Below are 27,823 nucleotides of genomic sequence, written 5' to 3'. Positions count from 1 at the left end.
GGCGGGAGTGTGACCTTTGGTCCCTGCGGGCGTCCACCCGCCCCCCTTTAGGAAGTAGGGGGGCCAAGTTTCCTCCCCCTTGCCCACAGCGGTCCTGGGGATGAAGCCTTCGGACTGACTCCCCCTCACTTCTTTCCCAGACCCAATTTCTGGGACTTTAGTCCTCTGGGGGCGTTGTGTGTGACTTCATGTTGTGTCTTTGGTACACGCATGGAGTTCAAGTGTAACTGGGCTGTTCGCGAGCACTTCCGCAGCAGTGGCTCCCTAACTCGCTTGGGTCTCTAAGCGCGCCGGAGGGGTTGGACCTGGGGTCTGTGCCCCTCTGGAAGGGTCAGGTAGTGTGGCTGTATGAGGTTGAGTGAGTGTGTGTATTTGCGGGTGCCTCGCTGTGCTTCAGAGGGCGTGTGTGTGTGTGTGTGTGTGTGAGCTGAACCGGAAGCTCCCCGAGGGCAGGCATACCCGTTTGTTCATTGCTCTATCCCAACGACTGCGCACAGTAGGCATTCAATAAAATTTTGTAGAATGAAGTGAACAGATGTCTGCGTGTAAGTGTCTGCCCTCCAGACAGGCTTCCGAGAAAACAGCCATTGAACGACCATCCAAAAAGCCCCCCTACCCCGGACACCAAGGGGTGAGGAGCCGACGTCGCTCGCGCCCCTTCCCCTATCTCCATCTCCAAGTTTGCTTGGGGTTGAACAGTCGCAGAGAGGAAGACCTGGGCAGAAGGGGCTGGCGAATCGGAGACCCGGGGCCGAGACCGAAGGGCAGGCAGATGGAGGGCTCAGGAGCGCCAGCCGAGAGCCAGAGGAAGAAAAAGAAAGAGGGAAAATGAGCGCGGAGCAAGCGAGCGAAAAGCTCCCTACCAAGCCAGGCTTTTGTTCCCTGAACCTAAGACTTTACCCGGCGGCGGGCGGCGGGCGGGCCGGGAGCGAGCGAGCGGAGGCGCGCGGCCATGGCTGCCGCGGCCGGGCAGGGGGGCCGGGGGGGCGGCGCGTGAGCGGGCGGCGCGGGGCGGGCAAGCGCCCGCGATGTGCCACTCGGCGCCTCCCCCGCCGGGCCCGGGCTGCGCGGAGGCCGGGCGGCCCTGGTAGCTGGGCGCGCGGCGCGGAGGGGGCGAGCCCGGCGCGCGGGTCTCATTGTTGCGGGGGGGGGGGGGGCCCGTCGGGGCATGAGGGCGAGAGCACGGCGGGGGGGGCGGCCAGACAGAGCGAGCGAGGAGGAGGAGGAGGAGGACGCCGAGGAGGAGGAAGGAGGAGGCAAAGAAAAGAAGCGGCGGCGGCGGAGGAGGAGGAGGAGGGAGCGAGGAGGCGCGCGGCCCCCCGCTCCCTCCCTCCCCCCCTGACCCCCGACCCCCGCCGGCCGGGCCCCCACCCCAGCCCCGGAGGGAGCTCATGGGAGTATGAAGGAGATGGTAGGAGGCTGCTGCGTATGTTCGGACGAGAGGGGCTGGGCCGAGAACCCGCTGGTCTACTGTGATGGGCACGCGTGCAGCGTGGCTGTCCACCAAGGTACGGGGGTGGCCGTGGGGGGCGGCGGGACCCTGGGGGCGGCGTGCGCAGGGCGCCCCCGGCCGCGCCCTCCCGAGACCTCCTGGGGCTCGGGCGCCCCTCCCCCACCCCACCTGAAGAGAAGGGAGGCGTCGGGGGGCTCCCCCCGCCTGGTCCTGGAGGACCGGGTCAGGCATTGTTTTCTTGCCTATTGTTCCAGTCCCGCGCCCCCCACCCCAAGTTGAGGGAGTTTGGGGACAGTCTAGAGGGCAATGAGTGCACTCTCCGCGCCCCACACCGCCGGTGTCGGGGCTGCCAGGAGAATGTTTACCTGCGAGGTGTCCCCTCCCGCCCGGTTATTTTGGTCCGGGCTCTGGGAGGGAGAGGTCAAGGGGGGGTCATCCTCCCCTCTTGCTTCCGGATACTGGGAGGAGCGGAATTGGGAAGGGAAGAGAAGGGTCCCAGGGGAGAGGGGACTCCTAAAATCCTCCCGGGAAGAGCTGCGGATAGAGAGAGGTTGCGCAGGGGGCCGGGAATCGAGAAGAGGGAGGTTTGGAGTTTCCCCCAGCAGCACATGGTTCGGGAGTTAACTCCTTGAGGAATCTTGCCGAGGGCGCAGGCTGGCATCTCCCGCCTGTCTGGCTCAGCCAGCTGGGCCCCCCCCCTTCCTGGGACAGCCCTTAATCCTGTCGCTGTTGGCTCTTCCCGCCACTCTCCTATTGGTTACCTTCAGTGCACCTGCCCTCGGCCTTGACTTTTGACCTGTTCCTATTAGAAGCAGAAGATGAGGTCCCTTAGACCCTCCACTTACCCGCCTCTTCTATTACTGGCCCTTTAAGAAATGCCCCCCCCCCCCCCATAACAACAAAACGTGTTTGACTATCCTAAATGTTGTTCCTCTAATATTCTCCGTTACTGATGATAAGGACTGGTCCTGGCAAGAGCTAGGAACTAGAAAGCTGCGTACAGAAAGGGCATTGGGGCGGGGTGGGATCTTCTAGAAATTTAAAGTCAAGGTCTCAGACTTCCCACCTTTGCGTGGAGTGCTCGGTTATGTGGTTGAAAGCTGGGCGTGTGCTGTTGGGCATTCCTTGTGGTCCTGCTGTCTGTGAGTGACCCCCAGGCAGGGAGCAGCCCCCTGGCTGGAACTGGCTCTGGTTTGTTAAGAGTCACCCCCTACCCCAGTTACTCCGGGAAAAACCACTGGTGACAGATTTGCTTGGTGATTCTCCTCCCTCACCCCCAGCTTGCTATGGCATCGTCCAGGTGCCAACAGGACCGTGGTTCTGCCGGAAATGTGAATCTCAGGAGCGAGCAGCCAGGGTGGTGAGTTTGAAACTTCCCTCTTCTCTCATATACACCTGAGCATCCCCTCCCTCCCCAATGAGCTAGGGGGCTCTGAGGCTGAGGCTGGGGTGGGAGTGTCACACAGGACTTCCTGTTTCCTGCGCACCTCTATCACCAACCCCATCTCTCCCTCTGCTTAACCCTCACTCTGCCCCACCACAGGCATTTTTGTTTTTGTTTTCTTATTTGTTTGAGCTTTTTATCATGGAAAGTTTCCAACCTATACAGAAGTAGAGGGAATACTATAATTCATCTTTTGGTGATGAGGCTCCCCCATCTTTGACAACTATCACTCATGGTCAACCTGTTTTCTCTCTTCCCCCACCAGTTCCCCCTTAGACATCTAATCATTACATCCTGGGGCCCTCTGAATGTATTCAGGGAGGGCTCAGCCCAGCAGACCCCCCCCTTTTGGAAAAGCCCATCCCCCAAATCCCTGTGCCCCCTTGTATTGGCAGAGGTGTGAGCTGTGCCCACACAAAGACGGGGCATTGAAGAGGACGGACAATGGAGGTGAGGGGGTTGCCGAGCCCTAGGGCTCATCTGTTGAGGTCAGACAGACCCCCTGAGCAGGGTCTGGGAAGGCAGGAGCAGTCTGTGGGCAGGGGTGGAATGCAGAGGCTGGGTTTCCCTTTCCTTCCCTGGCTGGCAGTGGAGAGTCTCATGGGAAGGCCATGGAGGAGGGGACTGTCTGCAGTATGGGGTTGTGAGGGGTCAGGGTCTCTGACTGGCCATCGCAGCTGAGGCCGGCCCCACACCGCCCCAGGCTGGGCCCACGTGGTGTGTGCCCTCTACATCCCTGAGGTGCAGTTTGCTAACGTGCTCACCATGGAACCCATCGTGCTGCAGTACGTGCCTCATGATCGCTTCAACAAGGTCAGCGGCCCCTGCTGTGCCCCATGCCAGGCCCCTTCCTCCCCAACCATTCTTGGGTCCCTCTCCAGCCCTCTCTTCACCCAGCATAATTTGATTCTCTCCAACCTACACTTTCAGGGAACTCAGGAGGTGGCTAGGCACCTTCCACTGACAGACTCACGCTCGTGCTCAGGTGAAATAGCAGGCTCGTTTGTAGTCCTGCCTGAGGGGAGATCTGAGCGAGCAGTTCACTTATGCATTCACTGAGCGCATTTTACTGAGGGTCTACTATGTGCAAAAACTGGGGCAAGGTGCTGGACACACAATGTTTAGTATTGATCAAGACAGATGTGTTCCCTGCCCCACAGAACTCCCACTCCTGTGTGGGACGACTATAGATATCAGTAAACAGGCAAAGTAAATGCAGTGTGTGGTAAGTGCGGTGAAGAAAACAAGAAGGTACTAAAATAAAGAATACCGGCACGGGGGTGGCAGAAGGTGGGGGGGAGTTTATTTTAGATAAAGCAGTCAGGGAAAGACATTTTGGTTGAGACCTGGGGGTTGAGAAGGAGCCAGCCTTGAGAAGTGGGGAGAGGGCCAGGTTCTAGGTGGAAAGAATAGTATGTGCAAAGGCCCAGAGGCGGGGCTGAGCTCGCTGGGGAGGAAGGCAGACACAGTCCCTGGCCTCACAGGACTCACCATCCAAGGACTGCACTAACCAGTGTAGCAGCTACTTGCCACATGTGGCTATGTAAGTTAGTTAAATACAACTTAAAATTCAGTTCCTCAGTCACACTAGCCACTTTTTCAGGGCTGAATAACCCATGTAGTTCATGGGTCCTGTATCGGACCGTGCAGTTTCGAACATTTCCATCATCACAGAAAGTACTATTGGATAGTCTGATGTAGGATCGTGGGGAGAGGATGGAATTGAGCAGGGAGGCCAAAGGATCCCTCAAGTAGAAGGGAGGAGGGGACGATTGCCCTGTGTCCTGCAGACATGTTACATCTGTGAAGAGCAGGGCCGGGAGAGCAAGGCGGCTTCAGGAGCCTGCATGACCTGTAACCGCCATGGATGTCGACAAGCTTTCCATGTCACCTGGTGAGACCCCTGCCTTCCCTGCGTCCACTCCTTAGGGTTCTCTGGGATCCCTGGCCAGCTGTCCCAATCTTCTCCTGAGATTTGCCATGGATGGCTGCCAAATGGGTTCATCCTAACTGCTGTCTCTTTGGAGATGATGGCAGTACTTTCCTTGGGTGGTCTTGGCTTTGCCCCAGGAGGGGTCTTGGAGGGTGCAAGGGAGGTGGCTGGTCTGGTTTGGGACCACATCCTTCTCAGGCTGACCTCTCTCGATTAGTGCCCAAATGGCAGGCCTGCTGTGTGAGGAAGAAGTGCTGGAGGTTGACAATGTCAAGTACTGTGGCTATTGCAAATACCACTTCAGCAAGATGGTGAGTTTCATCTGGGTGTGAGTGGGTTGGTCAGTCATGGTTTAGAGGGTGTGGACTCTAGGGTGCCTGGTGCTGGGAAGACAGACATGGGAGGAAGGAACTGTGTCCCTGCCCTTGAGGAGCTCACCATTGGATGAGGAATAAATTTAAGTACAGTCTGAGGGGTGTGAATCAGAGTTGAGCCAAGCAGTCCATCCCAGAAGACAGAGCTCAGACCCTGCCTATCAGAGTCCAGGAGGCTTCAAGAAAGAGGCAGTATTTAAGCTGAGCCAACAATTAGAGCCAACATTTGTGGGGCTTACTGTGCTCCAGCCTCTGTACTAATCTCTTTACGTGTGTGTGTGTGTGCGTGTGCACGTGGGTGTGCATGCTCTTGCAGTCCCCCCTAAGAACTAGGTGTACTGCATTTACCCATTTTACGGATGAGTAAGCTAAGACCCACTAAGGTTATGTGACTTATCTCACAGTTGGTATGTGGGATTTAGAAAAAACAGTCTGAAGGTCCTCAGGAGCCTGCCAAGAAAGACAGGAATCCCAGGCAGAGGGATTGGCATGGACAAAGTCCCAAGATAAGAAAGACCATTCATAAGCAACAGAACAGGATGTTTGGTAGGGACAAGGCAAGAGATGAGGTGAAAAAGCTCAGGCAGGGCCAGAGCTGGACTTGCTTCTGCTTCAGGTTCAGGGGCCCCTGGAGAGGTGGGAGAAGGAGTGCTAACCCATATTGGTGGAGAGACCTGCATGTCTCAGAAGCGGTGGGGTGTCCTGGCTAGGTATGCTGTGGCCTGACTGAGACAGCAGCTTGGACCTCACCCCTAGGCCACAGGCTTGTGAGGCTGCTTGTAAGCAAGAGGGTAACATGATCAGATTTGTTTTTTAGGAAGATTACCCTGGCAGCCACTGTGAAGCCAGATCCAAAGGGCTGAGGCTGGTGACTGGGAGACAGCTGCAAGAGAGGGGGGATGGAGGGATGAGGCTGGATTCTAGAATTATTTCTAGATAGACTTGCCTACATGTGGGGGTGGCTGAGAAGGAGGAGTTGAGGGTGGCACATAGGATCCTGGCTCTTGATGTTGGATAGATGGGGCTTAAGCTCCTCAGGCAGTGGAGTGGACTTCCAAAATACGTCCTGGTCTGCCCCAGAGAGTCCCAGTTTGTGCCTGTTGCCTTGGTGTAATTATTAATAGCTCCTCCTTTCATTTTCAAAAGTGTCCTGGTTTGGATAAGTCATAAGGTCACCTTGGTTCAGGGTTTGACATCAACTTGGGGGCTTCCCTCGTGGCTCAGGTGGTAAAGAATCCCATTGCAATGCAGGAGATCCAGGTTCGATCCCTGGGTCAAGAAGATCCCCTGGAGAAGGGAATGGCAACCCACTCCATTATTTTTGCCTGGAGAATTCCATGGACAGAGGAGTCTGGCAGGCTAAAGTCCGTGGGGTTGCAAAGAGTCGGACACGACTGGACAACTCACAGGAGATTAAGACAAGGCAGCGAGCTTGGTTTGGAATATAGCAGGTGTCAAAGTGGAGGTGTTAGATTTGGTGGCTGTGTTCAGATTTCAGGCCCCCATTGGTATGGCAGCCCCAGGTGTATAAGGCTAGGGGTTGGGGGCTCAAGTATGAAGAGAACCATGAAATGGGGAGTTTAGAGCTTAGCAGAGTAGGAGTGATGCCCACTGCTGGGGAGCCACTGGGTCAGGTGAGGCCTGAAACTAGTCCTTGAATTTGAGAGTTGGGAGTTTGTGGGTGATCTTAGAACAGCTCTAAGTCTAGGACAGGTGAAGCCATCAGACCAGGCACTGGGGAGTCCAAGGCCCTGGCTAGGAGGAATGATAGCACAGGGGTTGTTTGGGTGTTCCTTATGGATATTTCCTTGCCCTATCTTTAAGGGCAGCAGATCCTTTGGGACAAAAGAAACCACTGTTTGGTGGAGGGCCAGGAAAAGAAGAGAAGGGGTGATGGCTGGAGCATAGTATCTGGAGGGAAGGATGGGGTATGGGGAGCAGGGGCTCCCATGAGGGCCACACTGCACATCCTCCACCCCAGGGAAGGAGGTTGAGGTGGGCCGAGGTCGAGCACCTGAGAGGAGCCAAGAGGGTACCATGGAAAGAGGTGGTGGAGAGAGAGACACGAGCCCGACGCCCACCTCCATCTATGCCTGGTACCTAGCTGGGGCCGAGATTCCCCACCTCTTTGGGGCCTCAGTTGCTGAATCTGTGCCCTGGGTAAGCCAGCTGGGCAGACTCTAGGATTTCAGGCCAGGGAATGCACTCTGTTGAGCAGAGTATCATTAAGGACACAGGGTCCTCTTGTGACGGGCAGGGCGGGGGTGGGGGCTACTGGCCCCCAGGATCACCTAATCTTCAAGAACCTTTCTCTGAGCTACAGAGAGGAGGGTGTGGCAGTTCCTCTCAATTCTCTCTGCAGAAGACATCCCGGCACTCCAGTGGGGGCGGGGGCAGCAGCGGAGGAGCAGGAGGAGGAGGGGGTGGCACAGGGGGAGGCAGCAGCAGCTTTATTGCTGGCCGGAGGAGCAGGTCGGCCTCCCCATCCGCCCAGCAGGAGAAGCACCCTTCCCACCACGAGAGGGGCCAGAAGAAGGTAAGCGTCTTCTCCCCCTGCCCCTCCTGCCCACGTTCACAAACACCTGCTTCTTGCGTGAAGCCACCACAGGTATCCCAGAGGCGATAGTGCCTGCCCCCTTCCTTCCTGAGGCCACTGAGGGCCAAGGGGGTGCTGAGGAAGTGACCTGTGAGGGTCACAGAGGGTGAGGAGAAGGCCTGGCTTCCCTGGGGCTGTTTGTATCTGTGTGGTTCCTCTGTGTTGTTCCTACGACGTTGACAGTCTCCCCAGAGACCCCAACACATGGCCCTGTACATTTGCACACATCTAGCCGTGTGTCAGTTTGTGGTGCACATGCCTGCGTCCCCAGGGGCTGCACGTCACAGTGTGCCTGGCTTCTGTCCCTCTGCACAGCTCCGTGTCCCAAGGGGACACCCTTACAGGTGTGTGCCTCCGTGTAAGGTGTCCTGTGTCACTGGCATGATAATGGGATAGGTTCTTTTTAGCAGGCAGTGAGGATGGGCTTCCCTGGTGGCTCAGATGGTAAAGAATCCGCCCGCAACACGGGAGACCTGGGTTTGATCCCTGGATTGGGAAGATCCCCTGGAGGAGGCCATGGCAACCCACTCCAGTATTCTTGCCTGGGGAATCCCCAAAGACAGAGGAGCCTGGCAGGCTACAATCCATGGAGTCGCATAGAGTCAGACACGACCTGAGCTTAGCACAGCACAACACACCGGAGGATGGGGGTAGAGAGGGGCTGTCAGCTCTCAGAGGAACTTACCGGGGCCACTCCTGTCCAGCCACAGTCCCTCAGTCCCTCCATGGGGGGGAGATGGCATCCACAGAGCCTTGTCCCTGAGAGGACCCCACTCCTGTCATGCATGTGTCATGTTTATCCTCACCAAGACTGTTTCCCAGCATCAGCGTCTGGTCCCTTCTTCCTCCCCAGAGCCGAAAGGACAAAGAACGCCTTAAACAGAAGCACAAGAAGCGGCCTGAGTCACCCAGCATCCTCACCCCACCTGTGGTCCCCACTGCTGACAAGGTACCACTGCTTACACCCGGGGGGGCAGCCATGGCAGCGGGAGGGAGGCGCAGTGTGAGGGGTTGGGGCGTGCAGCCCTGGGAACTCGTGCAATTTCACGTTCATGACTGCTGAACACCCCACACTACTCCTATTCTAGACCAGGAGGGGCCTCTGCCCCTCAGCCCTGCTAGTCACTGACCAACCCGGAGGGGTGGGGTAGGGGGCACCAGCCTTCCTGCAGGCTGCCAGATGTTCACATCTGCCTCTGTCCAGACAGGGCCTCGGCTCTGGGTTCCTGTCTACAGATGCAGTGCTTAACGGCAGTTCTCCGAGTTTCTGGGGCCCATTTCTCCAGAGAGAGGCAAAGGACCCCCCTCACTCTCCACCCCCGCACACTCATCAGGAGGCTGCTCAGAGCCTGGTCACCTAACCAAAAGCCCACTCCATGCAGGTTGGAGGGACTGAAAGTGTGGCCCATGGCGACTTGCAGGGCAGACCCATGGACCATACCCTGAGACCCCTGGGCATCCCACCTTACCAGCAGGGGCATGGCATGGCAGGCCTGACTCCAGAAATGGGCACCATCTGGATAAACAACTGGCAGGCCTTACCCGAGGCCAGGGAGTTGCTAATCCAAGCCACAGCAGCCCTCCCTGCCCCTCCTTCCAGCCAGTTCTCCCCTCACCCCCGGAAGAACAGGGGCCTGGAGACACGGCTTCCTCCTGTGGCCATTATTGCCCGTTCACCTCCACCAGCCTCGGGAGGTTGCCAGGGCTCTGGGCATCTTAGCAGGAGACTCAGGTATCAGGTTTCCAGGGTGATGTTGCTGTGGCAACTGTCCCAGTAACCCTCTTCCTTCCCTGCTGCCCAGGGCTCACCTGGAAAAGCTTGTCCTTGCCCTCTGATCTCTCCCTGGGGTCTGCAGGCATGGGGAAGGAGTGGACCAGAGATCTAGGAGTGACCCCAGTGGTTGGACTTCCCTTTGGACATGTTGGAGCCTTCTGCCCATCCTCCTCCACCCACCCCAGCATTTCAGCCACCCCTCCCCCGGGCCCTCTCCTCCTTTGCTCTCAGAACCACATCTGGCTCCCTTCAGAACTCCAGCTGTTGAAAAGAACAAAGAAAAAGACAGAGCCGAGGGCTCCGCCCAGGAAGGGGCAGCACAGGGTGGCTCATCCTCCTCTCCATCCTCCCTCTGGCATTTGTTCATGTACTGGATACCTGGTCTCCACCAGGAGGAAAAGCCGTCCCTGACTGTTACTGCAAAGCCCTGACTCACTCACCACATGCCAGGTTCCTTTCTGGAACAGGGGGATGGAGGGGATGTGTGGGTATTTGCTCATTTAAGCCTCAAAATAATCCAATGAAGTAGGTATTTTATTAACCCCGTTTAATAAATAAAGACACTGAGGCACAGAGAAGTTAAATAATTTGCCTAAAAGCAAACTGTTAGGGAATGGTGGAGTCAAGAGTTGCACCCAGGCAGTCTGGCTTGAAGACCTGTTCTCAATTACCACAGGACACTCTCTGCAGCATATTGCTAGAGCCGCGCCATCAGAACCATCATCATCATCGTCAACCCCATACTATGTATCTGCCATTATGTTCCTCATAACTCTCCAAAGAGGGATAATTAGCCCCAGAAGGACACTGAAGCTCAGTGAGGTGGAGAACATACATACATGGTGGGAAACACCAGGTTCACAGACCCCAGAGCCCCTACTCTTCCAGCCACAGACATGGGGGACAATCTCTCAATACAATGTGGCAACTATTGACATGGCTGATGTGGGTGGCTACAGTGCACCCAGGAAATAGAGGACAGAATGATTTGTTCCACCACAGGTAGCTATCGGGTGACTTCACGGAAGAGGGGGCTTTTGAGCCAGATTTTGAAGATGTTTCCCAGGAAGACAGAGGCTAGGTTGTCTGGGCAGAGGGCTTGGCATGGAGGCTCAGGTTGTCTGGAAAGGCCAGGGAGTAGCCAGGGAGCAGAGTGTTAGCCAGGTGTCTGCAGCTGGGGGGTGAGCAGGGAGGGCATGGCGGGGACTGGAGGGCCCAAGAATGGGGCCAGGGTGGCCCATTCTCCCTGGAGTCCCTCTTCCCTGCACGCACCACTTCCCAGCACAAGTCCAGCCCTCTTAGGCCTGAGTGTTTCTAAACTGAATGACTGAGCAGATGCATACTTGTGAACAGACTCTGGGACTGTTTTCATCTCTGCTTTGCATGAGACGAAGGACAGACAGCTTCTTGGGCTCAGAGCTTCCAACTCTTCACCTCTAGAAGTGAAGAGCTGCCTCTCCATCTCCCTGGTCTAGGAGCTCCCACCACCATCTATCTCCTTGCCCCATAGTCCTTCCTGAAGCTAACTCTGAGCTCTCCCAATAGAGCCCTAGGTCCTGTGTCCTCGGGGCTCCACTCCCAAGTCAGGGTGAGCCCAGACCCCCAGAACTGGCTCCAGCCTTCCTCTCCTCCCTCCCTCAGGTCTCCTCCTCGGCTTCCTCCTCCTCCCACCACGAGGCCAGCACTCAAGAGACTTCTGAAGGCAGCAGGGACTCCAAGGGGAAAAAGTCTTCCAGCCATAGCCTGAGTCACAAGGGGAAGAAGCTGAGCAGTGGGAAAGGTGTGAGCTGCTTCACCTCCGCTTCCTCCTCTTCTTCCTCTTCCTCTTCCTCCTCGTCTGGGGGACCCTTCCAGCCTGCAGGTGAGTATGGGCACCCCAGGATGTGGGAGTCGGGGAGGAGGTGGGAATGGGACAGTCTTTGGCCGTGAGCTTTTCTAGAAAGGCCCTTTGCATATTGGTTTGCATCTCATTTGCTTCTTAAATTGCCTGGTGGGGCAGGAATCCCCAGTCAGTGACTCCGCAACACTCCCTCCTCTCTCAGGGTGGAACTCCCCTTCCATCTCCCTCAGGGCCCACCTCTCCAACCCCTATAATGTATTCATTATTCCCTGGCTGATGCTGTCAAGTACCATTTTTAAAGCACTGACACTAATCTCCTGTAATCTCTGTAGTCATCCAATGAGGTCAGTAAGGTGGGAGCTATTCTTCTACTTTGTCACAGGTGGGAAAAGCTGGAAAGTGGGGATACACTGGTCCCAGGACACAGAGACAGTGGCAGAGCTGGGACAGGAAACCCAACTTCCCCACCCCCGACCAAAGCTCTCTCCTCTAGTATACACTGGGAGCAGGAGGGAGGCAGGGGCTCTGGGGTCCAGCTGTAATTCCGTGTCCCTCTCTGCAGTTTCATCCCTGCAGAGCTCCCCTGACTTCTCCGCATTCCCCAAGCTGGAACAGCCAGAAGAAGACAAGTACTCCAAGCCCACTGCACCCCCCCCTTCAGCCCCTCCCTCTCCCTCAGCCCCCGAGCCCCCCAAGGCTGACCTCTTTGAACAGAAGGTGGTCTTCTCTGGCTTCGGGCCCATCATGCGCTTCTCCACCACCACTTCCAGCTCAGGCCGGGTCCGGGCCCCATCCCCTGGGGACTATAAGTCTCCCCATGTCTCGGGGTCCGGGGCCTCTGCAGGCACCCACAAGCGGATGCCCACACTGAGTGCCACCCCTGTGCCTGCTGAGGAGACCCCTGAGACAGGCCTAAAGGAGAAGAAGCACAAAGCCAGCAAGAGGAGCCGACACGGGCCAGGCCGTCCCAAGGGCAGCCGCAACAAGGAGGGCACTGGGGGCCCAGCCCTTCCCTCCCTGCCTGGTGCCCAGCTGGCTGGCTTCACCGCCACTGCTGCCTCACCCTTCTCCGGAGGTTCCCTTGTCAGCTCTGGTCTGGGTGGTCTGGCTTCCCGTACCTTTGGGCCTTCCGGGAGCCTGCCCAGCCTGAGCCTGGAGTCCCCCCTGCTGGGGGCAGGTTAGTGACCCTTGGGGACCAAGGGTGTCTTAGGGCCCAGCCAGTCTAGTGAGGGGACAGAGGCATAAACATGCAGTTAGAAGGAAATGTGACAGAAACTGCTCCAGAAGACAAAGGATGGAGGTGACAGTCACCTTTGAGACACTCCCCCATACCCCTCTCCTGCATGGTTGTGGTGGGAGACACTGCCAGCAGGACTTAACCAAGTTTGGGTTGGGGAATTAGGAAAACTGGGAATTCTTCAGGCTTGAGCAGGGAAGTAGAATGAGCAGGCTTGGCAAGCAGGTGTCACTCAGGCAAGAAGTGACATCTTTGCAGCAGGAGGGTGAGACTGGTGTGTGGCAAGATCCAGGGGAGTGTTGGCCTTGGGGACTGGCTGCTCCAGACCTGACTGAGGAGGGGGCAGGGGAGAGGTGACTCTAAGCTTCCCTCTGTGTCCTTCTTGTGCCTGTAGGCATCTACACCAGTAATAAGGACCCCATCTCTCACGGTGGTGGAATGCTGCGGGCTGTCTGCAGCACCCCCCTCTCCTCCAGCCTCCTGGGGCCCCCAGGGACCTCGGCCCTGCCCCGCCTCAGTCGCTCCCCATTCACCAGCACCCTCCCTTCCTCCTCTGCTTCTATCTCCACCACTCAGGTGAGGCCTTATTCCTGGGCTCCTCCATCCCTGGGCAGGTGGGGGACAGCCTGCCGAGGACCCCAGCTTTCCATGGGAACTTGAGAGATTGGGCCTGATCACCACCAGAACTTCTCCCTCTTTCTGGTCCTCTCTCCTCCCCAGCACACCTGGTCCCCTCCACCCCGGTGCCCACAGTTGTGCTCTAGATCCAGGAATAACCACCAGGCTGGACTCTACCTCCTTTCCCTCAGGTGTTTTCTCTGGCTGGCTCTACCTTTAGCCTCCCTTCTACCCACATCTTTGGAACCCCCATGGGTGCCGTTAACCCCCTCCTCACCCAAGCCGAAAGCAGCCACACAGGTACGTGAGTCTCTGACTCTGTTCCCCTTTCTTCCCAAAGGGGCACCCGTCACCGACTTGTCAATCCAGAAAGGACTAGAGGGCTTTCTGGCTATCCCCCGCCCTCTGGCCATTGCTGACCCTGCAAAAAACATTCCACACACAACAAACCAGGGTACATCACTTTCACATCAAAACCCCCTTGGGCGTTGGGGCATGACCTGGAAGAATTACTACTACTCCATCTCACAAAAGCAAAAGGCAAGAGAGATGAATGACTTGCTCAAGGCAGTTGAAGTAGGCAAAGGCAGAGCAGCAGCTGTAATTCTGACTCCCTGGCTCCAAGACTAGTTCTCCTACCACTGTAGCAAAGCTCCCTGCTGGCCGCTTAATGAGTTCTCGGGAATGGCGATTATAGAGATCCCACTAGTTTGGCAACCGACTCTCCGGGTATTCAGGAGTTAAGGGGGCGGAGCGCAAGCACTCCTCCCTCTCCAAGTAGAGTGAACACAGCCCTAGAGAGCTGATTGGTGCAGAAGTACCACCTGGCTGGTTGAGGGGCGGGGCTTATCATTTCAGGTAAGCCTTAAAGGGGGAGAATCTGACTCCAAATTTAAGAAAGTATAGGGTAGATGACTGTATTTTCCAAAACCCAAATTGGAATTTTGTGGCTCAACATAGGGTTTTGCGGTCTAATTGTGAGTTTATTAATATAAAAGTCATATAAAACTGATTATAATAGCTACAGTAATTAAGGGCTTGCTACCTGGCAGCTAAACTGTTCAGCTTAACACTTCACATTTATTACCTTATTACTTAATAACAATCACTTCGGAGAAGTTAGTTTTAAGCCCGCGGTCACATAGCAAATATCCAAGTTCAACTCAGGACTGTCTAGGCCCCAAGTTTCTATGACTATGAAGTTATAAATTTTCCAGGAAAAAAAAGTTGGGAGGAGAAGCTGAAAGTAGCAAGGACGCAGACTTTATGCCGAGAGGAGGAGGAAGAGATTTCATGATTTTGCCTCCCCAGGGGCTGGGTTTTCAAACCAGGGCTACCAAGAACTAGAACTGCCTGTCTGGGGGTTGGGAGATCCTAGGGAAAGAGGTCGGCGGTAAGGTCCCAGATCTGCACCCACTTCCCAGGCGGGGACTTTGGGGCCGACTGCACTTCTTCCTCGCTGATCCCTGCCTCCCTTCTCCTTCCAAGAGCCAGACCTGGAGGACTGCAGCTTCCGATGTCGGGGGACCTCACCCCAGGAGAGTCTGTCTTCCATGTGAGGGGGGGGGCAGAGGGGGAGCTGGGAGCTGGGCGGAGGAATCCAGGGGTGGGGGGCGGTGCGAAGAGGCAGGCGCGCGGAGAGGGTGGGATCCAAAGCGGATAACTGAAACCCGCGAGGCGGGAGAAGGGCAGGGAGACTGGAGTGGGGGAGTGAAGTTAGTCTGAGCCCGTTTTCCCTTCTGACCCCAGGTCCCCCATCAGCAGCCTCCCGGCACTCTTCGACCAGACGGCGTCCGCACCCTGCGGGGGCGGCCAGTTAGATCCAGCGGCCCCCGGAACGACTAACATGGAGCAGCTGCTGGAAAAGCAGGGCGACGGCGAGGCCGGCGTCAACAGTGAGAAGGGGTGACAACGGGCTGGGTGACTGTCCTAGGACCCCCAAACTCGGTCACGTTTCTACCCGAGGTCCCCAGAGGTCTTTTAAGGTTCCTCCTGCGGCCACGCCCCTGCCTTAACTGTGACCCACCCCAGGCCTAGCCTTCAACCCTCGCTGGGACCTGCTCCAGGCCCCGCCCCCTCTCGCCCGGCTGTTGGCCCTCACGACCTCGTGGCCCTGATCTAACTTAAGCCCCAATTTCCGACCGCCCCTTCCCTCCAAGCACTGGGCTTCCACCCCGAGCCTTAGGCCCCACCTGTGGTCCTCACACCTCTGGCTCCCCAGGACTCACCTGAGTCCCTGGCTAGCCGGGGCCTTCTCTGCTAGCTCTCGGTCCTGGTTCCTTTGCCAGGCCCCGCCCCTGGTCACCTGGCCCCGCCCCAGCCTTCGCCCCTCCTTCCGGGCCCGCGGGGCTCAGGCGCTCTCGCCCTCTGTCTGCAGTCGTGGAGATGCTGAAGGCGCTGCACGCGCTGCAGAAGGAAAACCAGCGGCTTCAGGAGCAGATCCTGAGCCTTACGGCCAAGAAGGAGCGACTGCAGATTCTCAACGTGCAACTCTCTGTGCCCTTCGCCGCCCTGCCTGCCGCTCTGCCTGCCACCAACGGCCCTGTCCCTGGGCCCTATGGCCTGCCTCCCCAAGGTAAGGGGCCCCCACCCAGGCCGGGAATAGGGGCCTCCGCTCTGCAGTCGGAACTGGCCCGGACTCCAGCCGCTGAGCTCTTTCTCTGATACCGCTTCCTCAGCCGGCAGCAGCGATTCCTTGAGCACCAGCAAAAGCCCCCCGGGGAAGAACAGTCTGGGCCTGGACAACTCGCTGTCCACGTCTTCCGAGGTGAGCGCCATGAGGAGGGGCACGGGGGCGGGGGGCTGGAGCGGGGAGGTTCAAGGGCCTCCTAGTCGCATTTCCACCTTGCTGGGCTGTTGGAGGCTGGGCAGTGAAGTGATTGGCCGAGTAATTTGGTCGACTGACCCATTCATTCCTTTACTAAATGAGTGATAATTAGGAGGTGCCTACTCAAGTCCAGTCATTGGCTAAGCAAGCAGTGAGCAAATTGAACAGAGTCCTGCTCTTGGAGACAGGCTCAATTCAAGAAAATCAATAATTACAAATGAGATAAGTGCTAAGATGGAAATCATTTGAGGGGTATGAGAAAGAATGGAGGGTGGGATTTTTCTCTGGATATAAGGTGGTTAGGAAAAGCAGCTCTGAAAAGTGTTTGTGAAGAGTTTATTACAATTTATTTTAGCCACACAGAAAACAATCCCTGTGTAATTGGTGGTGGTTGGGGTAGCAGTTGCTATTATTTTGCTGTGGTTATTATTGAAATTAAACAAAGTGGGTTCTTGTTCTCCCTACCACTTACTGTGTGACTTGGGCAATAATAATCATAATAACAGCAAACATTAATTGCATCCTTGCCCTTTGTCATGTCCTGGACTGAGACTTTTCAAGTGTGTTTAGTCCTCACAAGACGTTTATGGAATAGGTTCTCCTATTAGCCCCGTGTTATGAATAAGGAAACTGAAACAGAAGAGCCACCAAAACCATTAAATTGTGGGCATGGGATTTGAGCCCGTCTTTCAGTTCAACTGCCTGCAGAGTTACTGAGCCGGTCTAAGACACAGTGGTTTGACCCATAAACAGCAGTAGCAAGTTAGTACAGGTCAAGCACTGAACCTTGGGTCTGATTGACTAGGTGGTCACTATACCACCTTCACTCTTCACTGTTAAACGGGCATCATGGTGGGTGCTGGGGCCCCAGGAAGTGATTTGTGAAGACTCTTTGGATTCTTAGCCTTTATCCCTGGGCACTACTTCTTCCTCCTGGGTGGCTTTGCTTGGGAGTAAAGTGGGGGTGACCATGTGAGAATGCTGGTGGGTGCTGGGCCGGGGGCCAGAAAGGTCACGCTGGCCCCCTGCCCCTCTGACCCCTCCCTTCCCCCTCCCTCCCCAGGACCCACACTCAGGCTGCCCGAGCCGCAGCAGCTCGTCGCTGTCCTTCCACAGCACGCCCCCACCGCTGCCCCTGCTCCAGCAGAGCCCTGCTACTCTGCCCCTGGCCCTGCCTGGGGGCCCTGCCCCGCTCCCGCCTCAGCCACAGAATGGGCTAGGCCGGGCACCTGGGGCAGCGGGGCTGGGGGCCATGCCCATGGCTGAGGGGCTGCTGGGGGGGCTGGCGGGCAGCGGGGCCCTGCCGCTCAATGGGCTCCTGGGGGGGTTGAATGGGGCTGCCGCCCCCAACCCTGCAGGCTTGAGCCAGGCTGGCGGCGCCCCCACGCTACAGCTGCCAGGTTGTCTCAACAGGTGAGGGAGAGCGCAGCTGGGGAAGGGGATGGGGAGGCTGGCTCTGGGAGGGACTCCCCCACCAACACCCACAGTCCCTCAGAAGGGAGCTGTCCTGTCTTACGGGCTCACCCCAGCTTCTCCATGCACGCAGACGTGAGAGCCCTCTGGATGGCAGCTCTTCAGGGACAAAAGTCGTCTGTTTACTCCTTGCACCCTAGCTGACGTTTTCCCTCTGGGGACGCCTTCCCATCTCACGTGTCTCCTCCAGCCATCCTCTCTGAGCTCAGTCTGTTCTCTCTCCACCTGGGCCTGAGGGGGAGTGGGAACTTCGGGGGCAGGGCGGAGTGTTGCCCTGGCCCTTCCCATGGTCTGTGTTTGTCCCCCTGCCTCAGCCTCACCGAGCAGCAGCGACACCTCCTGCAGCAGCAGGAACAGCAGCTGCAGCAGCTCCAGCAGCTCCTGGCCTCCCCACAGCTGACCCCGGTAATGCCCCTCCCCCAGCGCTGCCAGAAGGGTCTCAGAGGGTCTGGGCCGGCCGGGGAGGGCAGCCCCCAGCTGGGAAGGGAGCCCCAGGCTGGGAAGGTGAGACTGCCCCTGTGGGAGTGGGGCCGGGCCCCTGTGGATCATGTGAGGACAAAGGGCATAAGGGTTCCTCTTGGGGGCCCCTGGGCGCTGGGGAAGGAATGCTATAGTGGCCCTAGATCACATCCCAGCAAGAGGATCTGGAGGGAGGTGAGCCCTCAGTTACTGAGCTTTTCCAGTCCCAGCCCCAAGGCTCTTCAGTGGGGAACTTCAGGGTCTGCACAGACAGGTGGCTGAGCAGGTGACAGACACGTCCTCAACCAGAGCAGCCCCTTTAGGTCTTTCTTGTTTGTTGAGTTCTACTAAGAGTTCCTAGGAGAAAAGGAATTCTTCCTTCTAGAAAGAAGAGAGTTGTTGGGACTTCGCTGGTGGTCCAGTGGTTAAGACTCTTTGCTGCCAATGCAGAAGGTGCAGGTTCAATTCCTGGTCAGGGAACTAAGATCCCACATGCCATGCGATGCAGCCAAAAGATAAAAACATAAAAATAAAAAGGAGAGAGGTGAAAAAAAATAGAAAAGGACTCATTTTTATATAAAGGAACATGAGAAAGATATACAGTAAACTAGCTCGACTGGTTACCTACAGAGGCCAGATGGTAGCAGGAATAAGATAGCAAGATTTCTTAAGCCTAGAGAAATTGTTTTGGGTTTTGGAACACTAAGAATGCTTTGTCTATTCAAAGCAAAAATAAATGAGTGGGAAAAAAATAGAGAAGTTGAAAACTATTAACCTCATTCAGTGTTCCTCAACTTGGGGTCATGCCACCCCTGGGGACATTTGTGTTTGTCATAACGACTGAGGAATTGACTTAGTGGGGGTAGGGGAGGGATGATAAGCCTCCTGCACTTGACTGGTTGTACCCCAGCTGACAAACACTGATGGTATGCAACCACTTTCTTGTCCAGATGGGGAGACTGAGGCCCAGAGTGGGGAGTTAGAGATGGGACCTTGACTGTCTCCTGGGTCTCTTGCCTCATGGTACTAGTGAGATGGGATGTGGCCCAGGCCAATCAGGGTAAGATGACCCTGGGGACCACTGGCCAGTAAGCCATCCGGCCCCCTCGCAGGAACACCAGACTGTTGTCTACCAGATGATCCAGCAGATCCAGCAGAAGCGGGAGCTGCAGCGGCTGCAGATGGCCGGGGGCTCCCAGCTGCCCATGGCCAGCCTGCTGGCCGGAAGCTCCACCCCGCTGTTGTCCGCGGGCACCCCTGGCCTGCTGCCCACAGCATCTGCCCCACCTCTGCTGCCCGCCGGAGCCCTGGTGGCACCCTCGCTCGGCAACAACACAAGTCTCATGGCCGCAGCAGCCGCAGCCGCAGCAGTAGCAGCAGCAGGCGGGCCTCCAGTCCTCACTGCCCAAACTAACCCTTTCCTCAGCCTGTCAGGGGCAGACGGCAGTGCCAGTGGCCCCAAAGGAGGGGTGAGTAAGGGGTCTGGCTTAGGGGAGGGGCTGGGAGTGGGGCAGAGGGACTGTCCTGTCTCCTTTCTCCTGGAGAGACTCATTAGAAAAGGCTGTTTCCTCTCTGATTGGACCATTTAGAAAAAGATGATGCTCTGGGTGAGCCATTTCAAGAAAGGCATCCCTCCTTCTGAGGGCAAAGAGCCAGAGCCTGGGGGCCCTTGGCCGGCACATGCCTGCTTAACTGGGCGCCTTATGCAGGGCAACTCTCCCAACAGACATACATACACGGAAGTTGACCCTGGTGTGCAGCCATCAAAGCCCAGCCCCTTATTGCACCCAACATCAGCTTTCTTGGCGCAGGAAGCTATTCTCAACTGGGTGATCAGACCAGATACCTCCCCAATCCCCAGTCTCCCTTCCTCTTTTTCCAGACTGCTGACAAAGGAGCCTCAGCCAACCAGGAAAAAGGCTAAATCCACCCACACTCCTTTAGACCCCACAAGCGGAGGGGCAGATCCTGGTCTGAGGGGTCCCAGCCTACAGCGGGCACCTGCACCCCAACACTGGAGAGCCCCAGAGCACGTGCTGAGGCCTGGGGAATGGGGGGTGCTCCCAATGCCACGGACTGAGACCCAGAGGGGAGCCCTTTCCATCTGGCCCCCCGACCCCGCCTCTGCACTGGTCCCTTTGTGAGGGGCTCAGGAGGACTGGCTCCAAGCCCGCCTAGGAGCCCCCACTCTCAGCGAATGTTTCAGGGTTCCCTAGAGAGCAAAGTGGGCCATGGCATAAGTGGGGGGTTGGTTAAACCCCCCACATAAAATGGATCAGCACTTGAGTGGGAGAAGTGGGGACTAGGCCCTGGGCCTGCCCCTGCATGGAAGTCTTTTATGGAAGAAGGGGTGACCCTACTTGACCAGTTTCTACCCAACTTGGGCAGATGGTAGGAGGGCTCCCTTGGCCTGTTTCTTGCTGGGCTCCTTCCCCTGCCCCCACAAGGGTCACAAGCTGTGCTTGTAAAAGCCCACAGACTGGGGGGCCGAAGAAGGGGCAGGATGGCATCAAACTTGGCCCAGGCCTCCCTGCCTCCCCGGGGGTGGGTCCCTGTGATGGGCTGGGGGAGGGCAGGGGTGGGCGGCCCAGCCCCCTGGCACCCTGCCCCTTGTTTGCACTATTGGATTTCGGAGTGCCGAGGGTGGGGAGATAGAGCTGCCTGACTCAGAGAGCGTGTGTGGGTGTGCCTGTGCACTGTGTGTGTGTGTGTGTGTCTGTCTGTCTGTCTGTCTGTCGGTCTGTCTGTCTGTCTCCCCCTGGCCCCCAGGCAGCCGAAGGCAGGGACAGGAGTAGTGCTCTGATGAGGCAGCACCAGAGGGGCGCTGTTAGCTCTTGTTTGCACCCTCTCACCTCACCAACTTTGGTCCCTTTCTGGGGCCCGAATGGTTAACAAAAACCAGAACCGTACTCCAATACTGGAGAGTAACTGGGGGCTGGGGGCTTTAAATCAGGGTAATATCCTGCCTTTCCTCCCCCAGACTCCGCATGGTCTCCGTGCCCCCCCAGTGCTCCCCTTCCACCACTGATAGTTGGTCCTGCTTCCCTGGCACAAGGGGTGCCCTAGGGACCAGGGGACAAGGCGAGGGGGGTAAAGTACCACTTCCTATAGTGAAAACTGCCTCCCAGAATCAGCCAGCCTGCCTCCCTGCACCCTACCCCTCCTCACCCCCACCAACCAGGGGAGACTTAAGCTTAAATTGACCTAACAACTGTCCCTTCACCCACCAGCTATTTCCCCGGGGTGCAGTGGGCAAGTCTCACCTTAGAGTCCCCACCTGCCCAGAGCCTCTGGTGGCCGAGGCTAAGGGCTGCGGGGGCAGCCAGGAGAGGGGCGAGGTTGAAGCGCGTGTTTGTGTCGGTGCCCTGGGCTCGGAGCCGGGCAGAGCGTGGCCAGCTTCCTGATGCCCGCGTTTAGTCAGTCTCTTTGCATGTGTGGATTTGTGTGCGTGTGTGGGCTTCTGTTTGGGTTTCTGTTGTTGTTGGTTTTGTTTCTTTTTGTTTTTTTTTTTTTTTAATAAAGAAAAGATGTGTATATTTTTGGCAATGACAGAAACGTAGTGCAGATATATTTTTGCCTGTGCTGCTCAACTGGTTTTTTTCTGATACTGAAAATAATATTAATATTCCTGTTGATAAGACTTTGTAAGATGTTAGGGAGCTGATAATGGAGGGGGTGGGTGGGAATCCTTCAGAGGCAATTTCTTAGGCACTTGCAAGGGCTTGGGGGGAGGGGGGAGGCAGTTGTGATGACCTCAGAAATACTCACTTTTTATTAATGCTAAATATCAGTTAGAAAGGAATGATAGAAGTCAGCATTTTATTCATCTTCATCTATTAAGCTCTCTAACTCCCTGCCCCCAAACCACTGAAAAGAAAAATAACCTTCAGAGATTCTTAGAAGAGTTGCTCATTCACACCCACGCTCTTGCCCAAGGCCGACCCACTTAGAACCAAAGTCAGCTTCTGTTCTGGACAGTGAAGGAAGTCGATTTACCCCAAGGCTGCCATGGCAGAGAGTGAGAGGTCCTTGAACCAAGACCTCCCCTTCCCTCCAGCACCCTAAAGTCTGGGGTTCTCATCTCCAAGAGTCTCTGTTTTCTGATTTTCCCCAGGCTGGGGTGTAGTGGCGGGTAGGCAGGTTAGATTTGAAGAAGGGCCCCAGGCTGCATATGGATTGGTGCTGTCCCTCAATTTGGGGCAGGGGGACAAGAGAGAGGTGGTGCGTTTCCTCTTTCGGGGTGGAGGGGGGGCGGGCTTTATAATAAGAAAGGTCTGGAGGGCTTCTGGACAGAGCAGGGTCCCAGTGCAAAGGGCATGGCTCTCGAGCCCCCACTGTCTGCTCCCAGCCTCAGTCCCTTTTTCTAGGATGAATTTGGATGGGGAGTAGGAAAGGATGCAGATTTATAGGTGGCTCTGTCTAGGGGAAGGGAAGGATGTGGTTTGCAGGGCGGAAGTGGAGTTTGAAACTGCAGAGTGGGGCTCAGTATGTCATCCCCTTCAGTGTGGAGGTGTGAGTGCGGTGTGTGTGCAGAGCCGCTGTTTGGCCTCACAATGAGTGCATGAATGTTAGAGCTGGAAGGGACCTGTCTTTAGGATCCTGCAAGCCAGCTCCTTGCCCCACAGGTGATAGCTCCAAGCCTAGGAAGCGGGGGCAGGGGCTCAGGGGCAGAGCCGAGACCAGTCCTCAGGACCCTGGCCTCCTGGTCCTGGCTCTCCTGCCCCACTGCACTGCCTCCGTGTGGCTGTCCGTCTGTCCCTGTGTGTGTGGTGTGCGGTGTGAGTGCAGGGCTGTGCCCAGGGTGGGGGGTATCTGTGAAGCACTGACTGTCTTAGCTCAGAGCTGATGGATCCTCTCCAGAGACAATGACACTTTAAAGGTTGCCTTTTCTTGTCTAAGTTTTTCCGATGTGTGTGTGTTTTCCCTTCAGATTCCTAGGTCTGTTGCTGCCTCCAGGTGCCCTTACCTTGAGGCTGATGAGAGCACGCCTGCCCATTCCTGTCCTGAGTTCTAGGGAAGTACTCCTAGGAAGGGCCTCGACAGTGAGGGGAGCCAGAGTCTGGGAAAGAGAGAGCGCCAGCTCTGAGAAAGGGTGACCTCCACGCTGCCTTTTCCCAAACTGGAAATGCAGAGTTTTCAAAGACACGGGCTCTGCCTGCCAGCATCTTCCTTGGTGTGTGGTCAGCAGAGTTAAGGGTAGGCAGCTTGCTCCCAGCTCTCCTTTATCCCAGTTTCCTGGAGGGCTTGTGGTCACTTCAATTGGGAATCTGTAGGAAAATGGGGCACAGTACCCTGGCTTCCTCCAGTCACATCAGTCCAGATTAAGTGTGTCTGGCTCCCAGTCCCTTTGACTTGATCTACTGAAAAACTGGTGACAGGGGTGCCTTCATCGCCCTTTGTTCACGTCCTCCAGCCCAACTTGGGACTTAGGTGGCGGGACTAGAGACCCAAACCCTGGCTCCCAGCCTGTCCCCCTCTTTGCACCCCAGCCTTTCTCAATGTAGCAGACCCTTCCTAGGGGAGCAGGGAGGGGAAGCCACAGTTTGTAAACCCAGGAGCTCCTTTTACATTCTTTGTAAAGCCTCCTTTATATCCTCAACCCAAAAGGCAATGCCCCTCCCCTGCCACCTCTAAGCCTGGAATTGTGCATAACCCGGATCTTGTATCTTTGTATAACGGATGTTATTTGTACGAAGGGCAGTTCGTAAACAGCACTTGTTCTTTTAATAAAAGAATGTTTTACAAAAAAAAAAAAAAAACCAAAGAGACCTTGGTTTGTCTGGCTTTACTGAAGGGAAAGAGAGGTGAAGGGTCAACTGTGGGAGCCTTGGGAGGGGATGGAGGTGGGGGTGGGCAGATGGTCTACTAACATTTCTTTAAGTACTTGGAATAGTACTTCACAGACCAAAATGCACAAAATACCTAGGTTGCATATTGAAAATCAGATACCTTTGCTCCACGCATAAGAATGTAATGTGTAGGTCTGGGCCAGGCGGAATCTGATTAAAAAAAAAAACAACACAACTCCATAAGTGATGAGATATATCCACACTGCACTTCTAGAAGCACTGCCTTAAGGCTCGGCAAGAGAAAACGGTCCCGGTCCGGGCAGGATCCCTGCCCACAAGCGGAGGGGGTCGCCGGGAGGCGCAGGCAATGAAACGAGCGGCGATGCTCCGCGCAGGTCCTTCGCAGACACGCGGGTACCAAAGGGGGCGCCGGAGAGCCCTCCACACCCTGGGGGCTCCGAGGGGGCTGCCGGGCTACTTCCGGCAGCTGGGGCTGGACGGCCCGCGCAGGCCCGCGGCCCGCACCGCGCGAACCCCGCGGCGTCTTCCGGGCCGAGGCGGGGCTGGGCCGGAGGGAGGCGGGGAAGCGGGAAGGTGACCGGGGCGCGAGGCGGAGCCGGCGTGGCGCAGTGGTGGCAGCGGGGCTGCCATGGGCTCCGTGCGCGGCGTGGGGACGCTCGTGCGGCCGGCGGCCTGGGTGAGCACCCGCGCGGCCGGGGCCCTCCCCTGCCCTCCGCTCCAGCATCCTCCGCTCATCGCCCCTCCTCTCCGAGCCTGTCCCTTGGCTGAGCTTCCCCCAAACCCCTGCGTCGCCTGGTGCTTTGCAGCCGTCCCTGAGCGCCCGTTGGGTGCCAGCACCTCCCCCAGCAACTCCCGTTCCTCTCTCGGGAGCGCTTATTACCTTCGTATTTCTAACGTGCGCCTAAGCCCTGCGGTCTCTTCCCTCCCTCTGAAGTCTTCCGCTTTCCATTGATTTTATTTTTCTGTTTCCAAATCATCGCCCCGCGGATGCCTGCTTGCCTTGCAGACGCTGAGCCAGAGACGGGACATCACCTCCTGGCTGGTAAGCCCTACCCCCCAACTCCACCCTGTTTCCCCTTCCCTCTACCCGAGTCCCCCAGGCCGAGAGACCACCGAGGTAGAGACCGGAGGAGGAAACCAGAATGGGTCAGCCCTGCTTTGTAAAGTCCAGCCTGAGACTCCCTTGTCTATAGCCACCTCGCCCTGGCTCAGGGGAAATGGGGTGAGGGCGGACGGCAGAGGACGGAGAGCAGGCTTCTGCATGAGCAACCCCGGTGCCTGATAAACCGAGTCCCAGGTGCCGTTGGCGCCGCCAAGGCTGGCAGGATCCTGGCCCTCCACCCCTGGCACCAGGGTGAGAGCCAGGGCTTGAAGGGAAAGCCTGGACCCTGAAACCTGTGTGATTTCATGGTATTGAAATCTCTTCTCTATCCTGAGCTCGGGGGGGGGCCTCACGGTGGGGAGTGGGGGTGGGGGGGGGATCCTTGCAGGGTGGAGTCAGATCAGCCTCATGCAGAGAATGCTTGTCACCAGCCAGGGCCCTGGGAAAGCTGGACATGGCCACAGGCAAGAGAGTGCTTCCAAGGCATGAGCTGACCTTTCATCTTCCCTGCCACAGGCCCAATGGTTCCCCAAAACCCCAGCCAAGCCCGTGGTGGCCCTAAAAGCACCCATCAAGGTGGAGCTGGTGGCTGGGAAAACCTACAGGTGGTGTGTGTGTGGCCGCAGCAAAAAGCAGGTGAGAGACCTGTATCCCCCTCCCCATTGATATATCACACCTGTGGTTTGGGGACACCACGTGTGGCCCAGGAACTCCCATTCAAGACATTCCTTTTTCCCACACATACCTGAGGGACCACGAGGTGGGGGGGGGGGGGGGGGCGGGATGTTCTCAGGCCAGCCCGGAGCTCCCAGTTCTCTGCATCCACCCTTCAAGTGGAGACAAAGACATAGAAACAGTCCTAGGGCCAGGCCGGTGGAACCAGAGTTCTGTCCTCTTCTGCTGCTCCTTACTCTTCAGAGGCTGCGGGCTCTGCCCAGAAAGGCTTGCCTGTCTCTCTCCCCCCTCTTTCCTTCTTCTTTCTGGGAAACATCTGGGTTCCCAGGCCTCAGCCCCCAACATTAGGAAGAGTCTGAGCAGCCACTCTGTCCCGAGTGTGCCCTTCCTGGCGTCTGCTCCTGAAAACTCTCCCTTTTTCAGTTTCTGTGACTTCCCTGGTTTCTTGCTGTCTTGTCATCCTGGCTGCCCGCTCCCCTCTCTCCTGCCCCAGGAGCCTTCCATCCCTCAGGAACCTGTCCCACATTCTTAGCCTCTGGGCCCCTTTCCTTTCCGAGCTGGCTCAAAACTGTGTTCCTCCAAACAGCATGATGTGGTGTCAGCAGCCCAGGGCCCGAAGTCCTGCTTTGCCACCGATTTGCTGTGGACTTTGAGCAGGTCCTCATGAACATGGCGCTCTGCTGCCTGCCCGTGAGGCATGGCACCGACTGGCCCTTTGTGTCTCTCTGCCTCTTGCCCTCTGGGACCAGTTTGCTGACTTTCATCTGCACACTTCTCCCATCCACCCTCCTACCCCACCCTAACCCAAGGGCAAGAGGCTTTGGCTTCAGCTCTGCCACTCAGTAGCAAACCACCTGTCTGGGCCTGTTTCCATTACTCAGGCTGTGTAGGAACACCTTCTGGGGTGAAAGGGCATAGATGCTCACACCAGGCAGCCAGTGTGCTGTAGGACCTCACCGTCTCCCCTTCCTTCCACTCCCCTCCCCACAACATCCACTCCCCAGAATACGCCCAGTTGTTTCTTGGAGCCAAACAAAATTGATGCCCCAGCCTTAAAGCCCACTCAGAGAAGTTTGTACCTTAAGAACATGGGAAAGGAAATGAATGTCATGAACCAATGGAGACTCAGAGCCATTAAAAAAACCCCAATAACCATTATCAGTATAAAAGTTGCTGATCCTTAAGGGCCCATTTTGCTTTGAAAATTCTCTTCTTGGGTCCCCCAGAAACTATTCCTGTAAGGACATACTTACTGAACACTTTTCTACTGGCAGAGTGCATGATAAACCTTTATGCATTTTATTCCTTGCGATTACTCTGATTACTGTCACATTACAGATGAAAAAAGTTGGTCAGTGTCACTCAGATACCTGTCCCCCTACCAGTGCTGTCCTGCCCCAGCAGGTGGGGTTGGGTCTCTCTGACTTCTTTCTTTTCCTCACTAGCCCTTCTGTGATGGCTCCCACTTCTTCAAACGCACTGGCCTATCCCCACTGAAGTTCAAGGCCCAGGAGACCCGCATGGTGGCGCTCTGTACCTGCAAGGCAACCCAGAAGCCCCCATACTGCGATGGTACCCACAAGAGTGAGCAGGTGCAGAAGGCAGAACTGGGCTCCCCACTCTGAGGGGTGGCTCACCCCAGGGATCCCAGCACCCATAGCTGGTTGGTGAAGGGCTTGCTCCGATAACCCAAGGTCTTCAATCTGGGGCAGACGGGAACAGGCCCTGGCTTTGATGCCTGCTGGTGAAGATGGCATTAAATAGACGTGCTAGCCCAGAGTGGTGTTCCTGTGGTCACAGGCGTGAGGGACAAGACCTATCCCCCTTTAGGATCTTAACCTGGGCTGGGGACACCAGACTGGCTGCAGGGAGGAAATAATTCAGGTTCATTCCATATGGGGTCCCCCAAAGCAGGATGACCCACTCCAGTACTCTTGCCTGGAAAATCCCATGGACGGAGGAGCCTGATAAGCTGCAGTCCATGGGGTCGGGAAGAGTCGGACATGACTGAGCGACTTCACTTTCACTTTTCACTTTCATGCACTGGAGAAAGAAATGGCAGCCCACTCCAGTGTTCTTGCCTAGAGAATCCCAGGGACGACGGAGCCTGGTGGGCTGCCGTCTATGGGGTCGCACAGAGTCGGGCACGACTGAAGCGACTTAGCAGCAGCAGCAGCAAAGCAGGATAAGCCCAGAGAGTAGAGGAGG

General features: G+C 56.6%; 2 protein-coding genes across 4 annotated transcripts; both read left to right on the top strand.

The window, feature by feature from the left end:
* Positions 1 to 1,226: 1,226 nt before the first annotated feature.
* On the top strand, positions 1,227 to 21,911 carry MLLT6 (MLLT6, PHD finger containing). 3 transcript variants are annotated; one of them, XM_065908518.1, is made up of 20 exons: positions 1,227 to 1,508; positions 2,734 to 2,813; positions 3,293 to 3,347; positions 3,601 to 3,710; positions 4,688 to 4,791; positions 5,048 to 5,141; positions 7,567 to 7,740; positions 8,654 to 8,749; positions 11,216 to 11,435; positions 11,977 to 12,591; positions 13,046 to 13,227; positions 13,461 to 13,569; positions 14,758 to 14,824; positions 15,019 to 15,164; positions 15,647 to 15,844; positions 15,948 to 16,036; positions 17,160 to 17,509; positions 17,884 to 17,974; positions 19,141 to 19,497; positions 19,890 to 21,911. In XM_065908518.1, exons 1-20 carry the CDS (start codon positions 1,400 to 1,402, stop codon positions 19,950 to 19,952), a joined length of 3,309 nt encoding a protein of 1,102 aa, XP_065764590.1. In that variant the 5' UTR covers positions 1,227 to 1,399; the 3' UTR covers positions 19,953 to 21,911. The 3 variants fall into 3 exon arrangements, with proteins under 3 accessions (XP_065764590.1, XP_065764592.1, XP_065764591.1); XM_065908520.1 differs by lacking the exon at positions 19,890 to 21,911 and adding an exon at positions 19,755 to 19,865 and having other exon boundaries at positions 1,228 to 1,508; XM_065908519.1 differs by having other exon boundaries at positions 1,229 to 1,508; positions 19,911 to 21,911.
* Positions 21,912 to 24,301: 2,390 nt separating this feature from the next.
* Positions 24,302 to 27,392, top strand: CISD3 (CDGSH iron sulfur domain 3). Its single transcript, XM_065910263.1, has 4 exons — positions 24,302 to 24,514; positions 24,845 to 24,880; positions 25,457 to 25,576; positions 27,061 to 27,392. Exons 1-4 carry the CDS (start codon positions 24,467 to 24,469, stop codon positions 27,238 to 27,240), a joined length of 384 nt encoding a protein of 127 aa, XP_065766335.1. The 5' UTR covers positions 24,302 to 24,466; the 3' UTR covers positions 27,241 to 27,392.
* Positions 27,393 to 27,823: the final 431 nt, after the last annotated feature.

The sequence above is a fragment of the Muntiacus reevesi genome, chromosome 18, assembly GCF_963930625.1.
Source record: "Muntiacus reevesi chromosome 18, mMunRee1.1, whole genome shotgun sequence".
NCBI classification, from domain to species: Eukaryota; Metazoa; Chordata; class Mammalia; order Artiodactyla; family Cervidae; genus Muntiacus; species Muntiacus reevesi.
Note: the sequence above shows the minus strand (reverse complement) of the source record. Positions and strands in the feature narration are given on the sequence as shown.

What these genes read in the sequence shown, in the direction of transcription:
- MLLT6 (XM_065908518.1), top strand. Translation starts at nt 1,400, where the DNA reads ATGAAGGAGATGGTAGGAGGCTGCTGCGTATGTTCGGACGAGAGGGGC. An exon ending in GTCCCCCCTGCTGGGGGCAG is followed by an intron (nt 12,592 to 13,045) that starts GTTAGTGACCCT and finishes TTGTGCCTGTAG; the next exon opens with GCATCTACACCAGTAATAAG. An exon ending in CAGGAGAGTCTGTCTTCCAT is followed by an intron (nt 14,825 to 15,018) that starts GTGAGGGGGGGG and finishes TTCTGACCCCAG; the next exon opens with GTCCCCCATCAGCAGCCTCC.
- CISD3 (XM_065910263.1), top strand. Translation starts at nt 24,467, where the DNA reads ATGGGCTCCGTGCGCGGCGTGGGGACGCTCGTGCGGCCGGCGGCCTGG. An exon ending in TCGTGCGGCCGGCGGCCTGG is followed by an intron (nt 24,515 to 24,844) that starts GTGAGCACCCGC and finishes CTTGCCTTGCAG; the next exon opens with ACGCTGAGCCAGAGACGGGA. An exon ending in GTGGCCGCAGCAAAAAGCAG is followed by an intron (nt 25,577 to 27,060) that starts GTGAGAGACCTG and finishes TTTCCTCACTAG; the next exon opens with CCCTTCTGTGATGGCTCCCA.